At 34.6% G+C, this 15125-nt stretch overlaps 1 protein-coding gene across 1 annotated transcript in view; it reads left to right on the top strand.

Moving 5' to 3' along the window:
• The first annotated feature begins 2772 nt into the window (after positions 1-2772).
• Positions 2773-15125, top strand: part of LOC131044232 (uncharacterized) — a 108308-nt gene continuing 95955 nt past the window's right edge. Inside the window, exons 1-2 of the mRNA XM_057977514.2 lie at positions 2773-3087; positions 12304-12569. Of these exons, the coding sequence (XP_057833497.2) occupies positions 2955-3087; positions 12304-12569 (399 nt within the window). The 5' untranslated portion in view covers positions 2773-2954. The remainder of the gene's footprint in view (positions 3088-12303; positions 12570-15125) is intronic.

Raw genomic sequence — 15125 nt, 5'->3', positions numbered from 1 at the left:
ACCTAGATTAAACTTAGCGGAGGATAAAGACAATCACTTTTTAGAAAATCGCAAGTGAGAGTGGCCTACATAATACCTGCAAGTGGCTACAAGGATCATTATTTTTTGAAAGGGTTGCATTTTTTGGTCAGATCATAATGTTCTTGACATCATGACATAGACAAACCCATATGCTATTCCAAATGAGGTCCTAGTGGTAATAATTTTCTTGGAAGAAATTTAGATAGTTTATCCCAATTAGAAGGATGATTATTGAATGCATGTATGATTCCCACTTGTTCATCACCTTGGACATAGTTGAACTCCATCCAAATTGCTAATCTAGGAGCAAATAAAGTAGGAGTAACATATTTTATTATTATTTCTGGGAACAATGGATATGTTTATGGAATAAATTTGACCCTTGGTAAATGGTATTCTCATGGTCCAACAAAATATTCACACATGATTTTAAAAATAGCATGCAATAAATTTCCTTTGATTAGATTGAAAAATTCCCTAATATCAAGAGGAAAGTTTGGAGTAAAGATATCTGCATAATCTTTAAAATCACTTTGAAAAACAAAATTATTATATTTATTATTAAAATTATAATTATGTAGATTAAATTATCATTATAATTATAATTTTTTTAAATTAGATTAAAATTATATTTAATTAGAATATGTTTAATTAAATTTAAGTAAGATTTATGTGAAGTGTGTCTATCATAATATGCTTGGCAGCCAATATCCTTTCTCTGCACTGTACGCATGTCCCACCAATATAATGTGATTTAAAATATATAATGTGACAATACATTTTTTCAATTTGTAATGCAAATTTTACTTATTATTTGTTTGTAATGGAAATTTTACTTATTATTTGTTTTCATAGAAGGGTTATACAAGTTAATTAATTAAATGCCATCAATAAATATGCAATTCAAGACAAGCCATGTAACAATTTACTTATTAGTTTATTCAATCATAAATATGGTAAATATTTAAATTTCACTATAATTAAATGTCATCAAAATAATTTTTATTTTTATTTTTATAGAAAAAGTGAAATTATTATTAATTATCTGTATGTCAAATCATTTAATATTTAAATAAAATATTTATAGTATTTTTAAATATATAAAAAAGGCACAGTCATGAATTCAACTTAAAATAAAATAGAAATACAATAATTTTAATCATTCAACCTAAAAATTTATTAATAATAATTTAAAAAAAAAAATTAACCAATATTTATTTTATAGAATTTGAAAACTACTTATTTTATAACTATTAAAAAAAAATAAAAAATATTTAACATATTTATGAATATTAGAGTTAATGGTGTAATCTTTTTATCCCTTCCTCTCTCTCTCTCTCTCTCTCTCTCTCACACACACACACACACACACACACACACCCTCCATCTCCATCTATCTCTATCTTCCTCTCTATCTCTTCCCCATCTCCATCTCCTTATCTCTCCATGCATTTCTCTCTTCCCCCTCTATCTTTTCCACTATCACTATCTCTCTATCTCTCCTCTCTATCACTCCCTCTTTTAATATCTCTCTACTTGCTTTCTATCCTCTCTCTCCCCATCTCTCTTCCTTTCTCTATCTCCATCTCTCTTCCTATCACTGTATCTCTTCCCCTGTTCCTTTCTATATCTTTATATTTTCCTATATCTACATCTCTCCCTCTCTTCCTCTCTCCTCTCTCCCTCTACCCCTCTATATATGGAGCTATATGTGTATGTGTGTGTGAAAATATATATATATATATATATATATATATATATATATATATATATATATACACTTATATGTATGTATAAATATATGTATATATGTATGTGCATATATATATATTTATGTATATGTATGCACACACATACAACACACTATATAAAGGGGGATATATATACACATATGTATACACACATATGTGTGTATATATATGTGTGTGTGTGTGTGTGTGTGTACATACACACATATATACATTTATTTATGTATACACACACACACACACATATATACATTAATGTATGTACATATACATATACATATGTCCTCACACATATTTTTTCCTTTCACTCCACTCTATATCTCTTTCCATCCATATCTTTCTCTACCTCTTTATCCCCGTTTCTCTATCTCTTTCCCTATCCCTTTTTATACATTTGTATTTCCATATATCTATATCTATATCCATATCTCTCCCTCTATCCCTCGTCGCCTCCCCTCTCCCCCTCTCTCTCTGTGCCCATTTCTCTAATCACCCCTCTATATATTTATCTCTACTTCTCTCTATTTGTCTATCTCTTTCACTCCCCCTCCCCTCTCTCTCGCCCTCTTTTTTCCTATATATTTCTCTATCTCCCTCGCTTCCCCCCTCTTCCGAGACCTCTCTCTATATTTTTTTATCTCTCCATATTTCTTCTTTCATCTCTTCCTATATGAGTATCCCCTTATCTCTCCATCTCTCTTTGACCTCATGTACAACACAAATGTATGCAAAAAATAATCCAAATTTTTTCCTATTCGACCTTTCACACATCTTTGGTATACACATGCATGTGCAATTGCTAATTATAACTTCAATAATAATTTTCTTTCATGATAAATACTTCCCCACAAAATAAGTAGAAACCTTTGTTCCTATTCCTTGAACCGTGAAATACAAAAATGAAAGATACAAAAATGAAAGACCTTAAACTTAAAAAAAGGGGAAAACTGGCTAGCAATTTCAACATATATTGTCTTATAGGTTCCACGGTCCACCCCATGATACATATCCCTCAAATATTCAACTTAAACCCCTATACGCCTTCAGGGGTTTATGTTTATGTTTCGGTATATTTTCTCTAGATCTTGTTCTGCCATGCTTTGAACCCTGTGATTGAGGGAGAATTGTCTTGCGGAGAAGCGCCTTATAATACTAGTTGACGGAGAGCGGAGGAGGAAGAAAAATATGGGTTCACTAATACCGGAAACTGCCCAGAAGCTATTCACCGCAGAAGGGCTTAAAGAAGCAGCTAAGCAATCTATGGGTATTCTTCCCATACCTCGTCGCCTCCAGAAAGCTATTGAGAATTTTCTTCAAGGTGAGCTGCCATTTTGAAGGTTGCTAATTTTGGTGGTAGATTAAAAGTGATGAAAACAATGGCATGGGAAGCGCTGGCCATGTATAATTGAATGCAGCCGCTTATTCTCATATTATATTTAATATATTGTATGTTATTTTCTATGGACCACTGAGTTCTCGGCCCATCTGTTGACAGGACTGTATATTGTTCTTCTTTTTTCTCCTCAAGCTGCATTTATAGGTTGATGTTGTTAGCATCATCTTTTCTCAGGGCTTGAATTTTGGTTTTAATTAAATGTTAATTTTTAATAAACCAGTCAGACTTCAAACTTAAAGCCTTCCGTTTTTTTCCTTGGAGTATTCTCCATAGAGGTATTCATGCCTTTATAATGTGGAATGTCAATTGTCTTATTTACCGTATATGTACCTCAAAATATGTTTATTGTGAAAGAAGGTTGTTTTCAGTTCACAATGAAGCCGAATGCCACTTCAACTCCCCATCTAGCAGTCCACAAGGTGAGTTCTTTGCTTTCAACTTATTTATTATTCAATATTTATTCACTTTCACTAGTGCAGAACGGTGCCTACTCCATTGGGCAACAGAGTCATCAACAACCAAAAGGAAGAAGATAAATCTTGCAAAGCATTAATAGATCCAGATTTACATTTAAATGGAAACCAAAGATTACATTTCTGCAATAGTCATACTTAATGATCCATAACTAGAATTAAAACGACCCATATGGGATAAATTAATGGCTATTATTATAAAGAATTTGTAATAAATTAGGTGCTGTCATGCACACACCAAATCTTCATTACATTCATGCCAACAAATGTGTTGATCTTTCACCAGTGTGGACTGGTGCCTACTCCATTGAGCAACAAAGTCATGAACAAAAAAAAGGGAGATAAATCTTGCAAAGTATTAATAGAACTAGATTTACACTTAAATGCAGTTCAAAGATTACATTTCTGCAATAGTCATACTTAATGATCCATAACTAGAATTACAAGGACCCATATGAAATAAAGGAATGGTTATTACAAAGAATTTGTAATTCATTAGGTGCTGTCATGCACACACCAAACCTTCGTTACATTCATCGCAACAAATGTGGCAAGTGGAAATGAATAATTGTTTACTCCCTTGAACCGCTACAAAAAGCCATGGAGACATACCATTATAAAATACATGCAATATAAAACCCTTCCTATGCTATTATAAAGCATATCCATTCATTTATAGTTTAGGCACTCAAAGTTTGATGCCCTAGAAACATTCAAGGCACTTGCAAACCAAAAATTGGCTTGGCAACCAATTGTTTCTATGAACAACAAACTGGTATATGTAGATTCTTCGTTTTGGTACCCAACTCACATAAGAGAGCCACATGATGATAAGATTGTGGCATTGTGAAGGAAACCCGTCATTCCTTGCTCATAGTCGTCCACACATTGCCATTCACATCTCAAATTGCATGAAGATCACTTGCAATAACTTTGAAATCTATGCAGGAGTCATGGAAGAATACCCTAAAGATTAACAAATCCAATTTTCATTTGATGTGCCTGGGATCTAATGTCTCAGGGCAGTGGTTGAGCCAAGAAATCTGCTCCAAATATGGTGCTAGGGGATGGCATGAACACCATTGGATCTGAAACCGTTGCTTTAAATGAAATAAATGTTTTCTTTATCTTTTATTTTCTTTGAATCTACACCTTTTAGAATGAAGAATGATTTCTTGGCATTATCCGATTTGATCTAGCAACTACAAAACTCCATTAGATCATTAATGGCATGTTGGGATGTTTTTGCCTTTATTGCTACAAGTTACATATAAATCTACACCCTTTTGATGAATAGTGGTTTTTATAGGGGAAAAACCCTTTTCTATTAGTTCCTACATTAAATTTGATCATAAAATAGCTTTTTGGACATGTAGGGATTAGGTGAGTTTGAATAGTAAAAAATGTAGGATTTTTGGACTTCGGAGGTCTTGGATACCTTATGATTCATACATAACTAAAGAGAAGGGTGAAATTTTGACTTCGAAGGAGTACTTAAAAAATGTTTTGGGAGCTGGAGGTTGGAGTCCAGGCATGACAAGAAGGAAAGTCCAAAAGTTCGACAAATAGACATAGAGAAATTTTGAAGGGCAGAGAATTGAGATGCTAGGGATGATATGGAAAGGGTAGTCAGGTAGAGGAAGCCCACAACTTCGATTCTGAAAAAATACTCGAGGAAAAATTGAGTTGGGAGTTGGAAATTAGTGGAGTTCCACATGAGGATCTTGGACAAGGGATGGTTCGAAACTCTGGTTTGAAAGACTTTAGACAAAGATTTAACTGTAAATGCTAGGAGGTTGTGGGTGGAAAAAAGGTATGTTGGGAAGGGGAAGTCTGATGAATTGATAAAAATAGAGGGAAAAGGTGGTGATGGGTGGAGTGGCATACTGGGATGGACAATTCTAAAAGTTTAAAAACTCAACAAAACATAGAATATGACCAAAGAATGCCCTAGACTTCAAATTTTTTGGATTTCTTGCAATTGTTAGCACACCGGGAATGACATAGCGAAACATGTAGGCTTTTTTGACTCATATGGGATTTGTTGATACTATTTCAGATCAGTTATAAATGGTGGGCTTAAAACGGTTAAAACACACAGAAGGGATGGGACTCAAGCAAATAATGACATTACATATTGGAGTCCCAATAGGCTTTGGATGTGGACATGTGTCCCTTACAGACACAACAAGAATCCAACTATCTCCATGTAGTAGACCAAAAATGGGGAGACCAAAAAGAGAGGAGACATAAACGCTTCATTATGACAAACAAAGGTCATGACTGCACAAGCACAACAATATATACAATACACAAACGAATTAGAAAAGGCATGATGACAACTTGCAGCAAATGACATGGAGGCACAAGGAACTGGAAGATATGGATACAAGTAAAACATACAAACACACTGTAGGTTATACCTCGCAAGAAAATCTATGGCACAAGGCCATGGATAAACTACTGCAACTATTAGCCTTTGTCAAAGACAAGCCCGGTGAAGGAGCTGATCTACCTCAAACCGCAGTTGTATCCACTACCCAAATGCAACAAATATTGTCTTTCATCTTCATGCATCAACTTACAAACATTGCCCAGGAAGTGAAGACCTCCTTCACCATTATCGATATTATAGCAGGGTAGCCACAAACAATAGGTGCGTGACCTATTCCATGATGCATCACTTGTGCATACAGCAGTAGTCGTAAAATTTGAAAACCTAGGTAAGCACCAAAAAGAATTATACTCATTGACCTCTTCAAATGAATCAAGGAAAAAGACAATGCCTACAACTCATATTGAAAAGAAAAACAGACCCAACGGCAACCTTGCCTAGCACATGGAAGCAAGTCAACTTGCATTCCAAATTGGGATCCCTCAAGCACAGGTACACTGTGAAGTTGTGCAATCGCACACTGATTTTCTTGCTTATTTATGTATTGTTGCTCAATATTATCATTACTTATATGTTGGGCCCAAACAAAAGATTCAAATTCAACCATACCATTATCTTCAACAGTAGAGGCTTGACCTTCAAAAAGGAAATCCTCATAATCAAAATCATCTTCATCAAGCTCTTGGATAACAAGTGGCCAACACACATCACTGTCATCCATGCTGATGCATTGCATGTTTGGATCACTCACTTGAACCATATCTTCACTATCATCATTAACATAAAAATCAGAACCACGAGACACCTCACATGAACAACCATGCTCTTCAAATTGTCTCTTCGTTTCAAACTCATCTTGACACTCAGCTGTGTTGTATGTGCTGCTGGAAACAGACTTATGACCCATTACTTTTTCTGCAATCACTGTATCAGCATTTTCTTGCGACCTAAATGAAGCACACTCTGCATGAGGAAGATTATAGGCCTTGCACAAAAGAAACATGCTTTCCTATTTGTCCACATGATCACCATCTTCATACTCATCAAGGACAAGGTCTACAATCTGAAAATGATTGGTTGCACTAATATATGTTTCAGCAATCTCATCATAAAGTACAACCATGCCCACACCATTCTCATGCACACAATCTTCCGTAGCTTCATTATCAAAATCAAGGACAAGAGAGGGCAATACATCAAACAAGAGACTAGCTTTTTGTTTACTCTTTACACCACATACATGTACACAATTGATATAATCATCTACAAGAGCTTTTCCTTTTGTTGACTTGTACATACCCCATGCTCACTATCTATATGGCTGTCACAACCAGCAGAGTCATTTACCTCACTGTTGGACTGAAAGTCATCATTCATCTCATCATTGTAATCATCCATAGATGACCTTTCCAGTTGAAGATAGGTGATTGTATTGCTGTTATCATCAGCATCACTTTTCTGTGGTGCACCAACAATATCTTCACCATCTGTATACACAGTCATGATCTGACATAGTGCTTACATTAGGTGCTGTATCCAACTTGTTGCCGTTCATTACCAGCAAGACTTCCATTCGAGAATATTAATTTGGCAATCTATTCATTGCTCACCTTTTCTGCAGAATCAAGGCATGTATAAGCCTAATGTAGACTTGTAATTTTAAATGTTCTTGCAGTGAACTCAGACCAGCTTCATAGGCTTCAAATAACATGCCAGTGCAAGAAATTGTGTTAGGTCTGAAATCATTTGAAATAAGTAAAGGGCAACAACAAATCTGTCGCTGTGGTCCATACTTGACTCTTTTTCTTGCCATTTAATATTTGCTAATTCTTGGACACGAACAATAGGGTCAACACCAAGCGCAAACTCATCTTCAAATACAGCCACAAAGTCATTCCAAGAAGCAAAGGTATGTTCTGGGAAACTTTGGTACCATTTCAACCTATGCTCCCCCAAGTTTTGGGGACGGGGACTGTAGGGGAAAGCGGGACATGTTTCCAGTATGGGGTACTTTTGGGCGATTTTTTAGGGGATGATGGGGGATGACTATTAAAAAATAGGAAAATCTTTAAAAATATAGATAAATTTCAAATATTCTTATCATAACATAGATAAAGCATTCATCCTTGAAGCTTAATACATAATATTTGACTTGAATTGAGATTTCACATGAGAATTGATAAACAAATTAACAAAATTCAAATGCTTTCATTGTCAATGTGCATACATGTTAGATAAGAATTATAAAAAAAAGCCCAAAGACTCAAGTTTGAACTATAAAATGAAAAAAACATAGAAAATATATGGCTGTCCTTAATCACCAGATGCAATTGGTAAGTATAAATCAAAATTGGAGCTCAAGTTTGAGTCATTGCCAATATAAGGGGCTGCTTTAGGCAATGTAACCTCAACCAATCCTTCACTTGTCTCCTCCTCATCTATCTATATAGCATTTTCGGGACTAGAGTTTGGCGATATTCAAGAGTTTGTCGATCTTGTAGCGGCAAAGTACTGTGTACAACCACCAACTTCTTTGATCATCTATAGGTAAGGTTGTTCCTCTTGATTGATTGGATGAAGCTATATGTGGACCAATTCCTCTTTGCAGCAGAGGAATTGGCACCCTGTGAAAGAAGATGAATGACAAGTAACCTCAACTCTAGTGCATCTTTCCCATGCCATGTCCACCATTCAATGCAAGCCACTGTGTGTGAAGTAAAGCAGATTCATCTTTAGTATACATTTTCCCAAGGGCCTTCATGAAACCTTTTTTCACCTCTTCATCATAAGATGAGGGCACTCTCCCAGGTTTTGCTGGACACCATTTGGGATTGAGAGCATAGGCTGCCATATGAAGTGGGGTGTTCATAATGTTCTATCACAATGCTCCTCATAAAATCCCAAAATAGGGTCCAAGCATGCTATCAAAGGTCTCATAAATCTCTCCAAGGCTAGGAGAGTTAGTATTTGGCTATCATCATATATAATCATTCACACAATAGGCTCAATGAAGGAGAAAACATATCTACAAGTGTAAACAAGTTACAAAAATTAAAATCTTCAAAAAGATTTGAAAATATATTACAAGTTAAAAACATTATTAAATTAATATTTTAGAAATTAAATAATAAATTCAGCAATTTTCTTACCTCATTCTGGACCACTAGTCATCATCAAGGATATTTTGTTTCACACTTCTTCCTTTCAGTGTGCTTGTCTCTTGCCATTTAACCCACTTTACATTGACCACCATTAATTGTAAAGCCTCTTGGACTTAAATCATCCTCTCTAACAAGTAGCTGGCAAATCTAGTGTCTATGGGCTTGAGGAATTCCTTCTTTTAAAATGTCTTGAACAAAGCAAGTGAAGTGTGATGGTTGCAAATGAACATCTGCACATCTCTAGCCTTTGACACCATTGCCTTCACCCAATCTATCTTCCCAATGTCTTTCAAGGTATTGTTCAATTCATGAACACAACATGGGGTCAAAAAAAATGTACTTATAAACACCCTCCACCATCAGGTCAACTAACTTACACACATAGGCTGAATCAATCACTACCTGTACAACATTAGAGGCTCCAACCTCTTTAATGGCATCTTTCAAAATTTGAAATTAAAGGTTTGCATCCTTTCTTTTCCTCGAACAATCAATAGCTCTAAGAAAATAAGAGTCGACTGAACTTGTGATAGTAATATTGAGGAGTGGTTGATGTTTGATATCAGTGATGCTGGAGCTTCCATCCCTTATCCAAGTTTGTCTCATATCTTCCATCAATGCATTCACTTTGAAATATTCTCTATCAAGGAGGGTGATGCGTAGCTTATGTTCTCTAGGTGGAACAAATGAAGGACTGACAACTATCACATAGTTGAACATTTGTTTAAAATATGGTGAATGTGCCACATGAAATGGTATGGCATTAGCATAAAAAATCTTAGCAATAGAGGAATCAACCACATCTCTTATTTTTAGTTGTGTGTCAAACATAGTTGCAACATTGGTAGTTTTTTTCTTTCCTCTAGTAGAAGTAGAAGTAGAACCCTCTCCCTCATGAAATCCAACATCCACGGATCTTGTAGGCAACGACACAATAGACTGTGAACTCTCCAATGGAATCCCTTGCTTTTTTGCCTCCCCCTCCATATGCAATCTAGTTGCCTCAATCTTTTCAGCTGGAGTTATAGCTTCCGTTCTCTACTCCCCCGCCCCCCCAATTTTTTTTAATCCTTATCAACTTGTGTTGTAAATTGTAATAGAGGTTTCTTGGGGTTAAATGGGCCTTTTGCATAGGTTTTAAGGATTTTGAAAGGACATTCAAATGGGTTTGAACTTGCTGGCCTTGGTACACTCCCACTCCCCGAGTAACCCTCAGTGGCTGCCATACTTCTACGACTTCTACTTCTTTCTTCTATTTGATTCTCAACCTCCTCACTATCACTACTCCCATCGCTACTCCCACTACTGCTCATGATTTTTGTTGGTTAAGAATTTCAAAGAAAGTTGGAAGTTGAAATAAAAGAAAAAATAAACTCACAATGCCCTTTCTATGAAATTTGAAAAAAACTTGAAATAATGCAAAACAAATTGAAAAAACAAAATTAAGATGAAGAACATACCTCAAATGTAGTGGATTTGGTGCCCTAATTTCCTCTTTCAACTGCTGTTCTCTCCTCTTTCAACTGCTGCTCTTTTCTTGCTACTCTTCAACACAAGTTTGCAAATGTCTAAATGAGAATGTTTTCTTCTTTTTGGTTTACTTTGATAAGTGAAATATGTTTTGTTTGAAAGGGTGAGGGGTCCTTGTGGGCCCACCCATCCCCCTTATTTTAAATTTAAAAATGTTTTTTTCTTTAAAAACCACCTTAAAAGTTAAAACATGGTTGAGCCATAGGGGACGGCTGGGTGGACTGAAAAAAACAGGGGATGCATCCCTGGGGAGCACTGATTTCAACACCTTTCCACATAATGACCTAACAAAAAAATTCTCATCCACATGTCCTCATCTTCATAATAAAACTTATCCATAAATTCTGAAAATGTAGCGACATGTGCATCTCTTTAATTGTTATGGCATGAATACATCTAGTTGTTCCTAATCTAGAAACCCTTCAACATTATCTTTTTGGATGGAGCATGGATTCGTTAGACATTCCAAGTGATGGTCTTTAGTTTTGTGTTTTTCCTCTTTTTGAGCACTTCCTCCAAACGAGGTTGGGATCCATTTTTCACTTCTTCCATGGTCGCCTTCTATAATTTGACCTTCACACTATCTCTTCTTCTTTTCCTTGATATTTATATTGTTTTTTCCAGCTTTCAGTACATTTTCTAGCTTTCTTCTAGATCATAACGTTGTTATGGGATGTTCTCCAATTGGTGGTCTTCCTGCTTACATGGGTTTTGATTCTCTTGCAGCCATTCTGGCTCCTACTCTTTTGAACTTATTTTTGATTGGCATTAGTAACTCCTTGAAGGTGTAGTAGTGAATTCTTTTAGCTTTGCCATTATGCTTTTTCATTTTTTCTCCGAATCTTCTCTTCTCCCTTATTTAGTGTTGGTGTACTATCCTTCAACTTCATTGGTTTTTAAAATCCATCCTTATCAACCTTATCTAGATTCTGTACTTTACCTTGGCTTTTTGCTTCATTACCATTGGGCATTCTCGTGCTTGATGACCATTTTCATAACACACTTTGCATTTAAAAGATAATGCTTTTAATCAACTGATTGGATCCAGCTAAGAGGTCAACGTTCAAGGTTATTGTTTGGAAGAATTTTAGGTAGCTCTTGCTCAACATATCCTTTCATAATTTGAAGCTTTTTCTAGAAGTTACATTTGAAGTGCTAATAGACTTTCCCATTGGAAAGACCATAGTTTAAAAAGTTAGACTTGACAAAAACGTGGCTGATCCAAAAATATTAAAAACTTGGCACCTAGCAAAAACTTGGCAATGATTCAGCAAATTTATTGAACATTTTAGCAATGTTTAAAAGTTTCCCTTATTGACACTATGAATATCTTCTTTAAATCTTCTAATCCATTATTGTTGAGATTGTGATAGTTGATTAAAGGCGTAGAGTTAGATTTGATAGTATAGGACTGTAGAAGTTTTGAATCTTTATGGATAATACATAAATCTTGATAAGTTTCTTTAATATGACAAGGAATCAGCCTTTAATTGATTAATTAATATCTGGCAAGTGACCGTTTAATATAGTGATATGTTAACTTCATGTAAAATTAATGCCTGAACTGTTGTTCTTTCAGAACAGGAAAAGCAAAATATGAAGAAAAAAGTAATGAAATTGTCTGAGACCATGAAGGAATTTCAGAATGTTAGCCGGCAACTGGAGTCTGGAGCTGGTCCTAAAGCTTTTCAAGACATTGTTGATACAAATAATCGTTCAAGACGATGGAAACTAAAGACTTTGCAAGAAGATATAGGCCTCAGGTACAAAGATGATGAGGCACTTGCCTATGTGGCAGCTCGAATGCCTGCTGTGTATTCTGCTGCACACCGAGTTCTGAGAGAGGTCTTTCATCTCTCTCTTACATTTTTTCATTTACTGAATCTATTCATTGGAAGCTGTAAATATTCTCATAGGGGAATAAATTGCTACTGATTATGGTCTTTTAAGTTAGTTGATAACTTATGTGAATGTTTGCAAAATATTACAAAAATGATGCCCCAAGCCTATTTTTTATAAATGATACTATATTTATGTAGCTTTACATATTTTGTAAGAGTCTCATAATCTAGGTTACCATTATGTAATTTGAATGAAGCATCTGAAAAACAAACAGAGTCAACCAAATTTACGATCTTATAGACAACTATTAAGGTGACACCTTTAACCATGTTAGAGTTTGGCATATTGTTATACAAAAGTAATTGATTTGCATTCAATATGGTCTCATAATTACCAATCTTGAAATGCTACTAAGCATTGAAGAGGAACCCTTTAGGTTTCATCAAACTTCATTAATGGTGATGGTGATGGTGATAGTTTTGATTTCCTCTCATACATTCATTATCCCCCCTTGGTGCTCATGAGATCTCCCATTTGTGCCTCAATGTCCAGCATGTCAATTGTTTGTTGCCCATTTGATTGATACTAGAATAATGATGTCATGTCCCCTCCTTGATCGTTATATATATCCTAAATGAAGTAATTATTATTATTAATTAATATAATAATAACAACGAACTTCTATTTGAAATTTATTTATTTATTAAATGTATTATATAATTAATATCTATTAATATTTATTACTAATAATATTCCTGAAATATTCAAATTAAAATAAATTAATATTAGCTCTTACTTGGCATCAAAATACAATTGGAGGTTCTAAATCAATTATCACAGGTATAAGGGATCAACAGCTCATCACAATCACCTTGAAATAATATTGCCAACGATGTATATATCTTCCGTTACACTGTAAAAAGTATATATGTCCCGACCATGAGTACTAAGCCAAAACAATGAACCAATGGGTAACATTGGACTGATTCAAATGAATATGAAATACATTTATATCAGGTAATCATCAGATTAAATTTTCTAAATAATGATAGAGATTGATTGGGTGGCAATAGTCGAGTTATTTGGTCGCTACATTCCCATAATATCAGCAAACAAAAATCGCGTTGAACAATCATTGGTTATGGAAAGACTTTGACCAAATACAATGATATTGTCGATAGCAATGATTCAGTCACATATATCCCAAAGTGATTAAGAGAGAAAGTAGTGCCCAGCAATCCATTAACAAATGACTTTAATAGAAGACAAAGAAAGCAAGATCCATAGATCAGTAGGAACATTCCCGTAATCCACCATCACAAATGGAATATCTAACGATAGCAATGATATCAAAGAAATATATAAGAGCAGCGGCAAGTCAAGGGGAGCTATGATAGAAGATTATTCTTGACAGCAACTGATCATCCAATGGCAATATGAAGAGCATCCTCTTATTGAAAGACAATAACTATCACTGTTATTCTATCTACAAGCAATAGCAATCGGTAATAATAATGGCATCAACTAATAATATCGATTACGATATCACCAGCATGTCAAATGATCGATTTACAAAAGGAAATGTGGGAACAGCGATAAAGGAGATGCCTATCAAAGCACCAATCTTTAATGACAAAGAACATTAGTATACAATGATAAATATGATAATTGTGGAATAAATTATTAATGACCAAGTGACAGTTCAACAATCACACAAAGTCAGTAAATGATAATAAACATGCGTCCGAGTTAACAATTATGTTTATTAATAAACAAAGATATATGACTCCTCAAATGAAGTGAGGCGACTCTTATGGAAATTAAAGATATAAAATAGAATGAGAGATAGGGGAAAAAAGGGTGAGGAGCGCGTGGTCTAAGGAAAGCAGCGAACAGCAAAAGGAACTGCAGAGTGGAAGCTGCTATGGTGGATGCAGATAGGTAAGGGATGTCACAAATGTAGATGTAAATGAATATGGTTAATAAATATTTTAATATATATATTAATGAATATTAATAATAAATATTTTAATATATATATTAATGAATATTAATAATAAATATTTTAATATATATATTAATGAATGTTAATAATGAATATTTTAATACATATGTTGATGAATATAAGTAATGAACATTTTATTACAAATGTTAATGAATGGTTCTTAGATGTTAATAAATACATCTCAATGAATAGTTAGGAATATACGTTAATAAATAAACATGAATTTTGGATAATGGATATTTTGCTGAATATATGTTAGGGAATACATGTTAAATTAGGAATATGTAAATGTGGATTATGGAATGGAAAATAGTAATAAATTGTAAAATGTAATATAAATGTGATTACATGATGGAGGCTATAGGGAGGAAACTCCCTTAGTCTAATGGAGGGATTATGATAATCCTTGGTAGGCGGTATATATACTGAATATCTATATGCATATATATGGCTTGGTTGACTAAGTTCATCCAAGAAGAGACGGATCTGGCCGGTCCCCTCTGATGGACTTGGATGATGAGATGCATCATCCAAGGCAAGGAATTGACATATGG

Source organism: Cryptomeria japonica, chromosome 6 (genome assembly GCF_030272615.1).
Source record: "Cryptomeria japonica chromosome 6, Sugi_1.0, whole genome shotgun sequence".
Classification (NCBI taxonomy): domain Eukaryota; kingdom Viridiplantae; phylum Streptophyta; class Pinopsida; order Cupressales; family Cupressaceae; genus Cryptomeria; species Cryptomeria japonica.
This window is presented reverse-complemented; position numbering and strand designations above follow the sequence as displayed.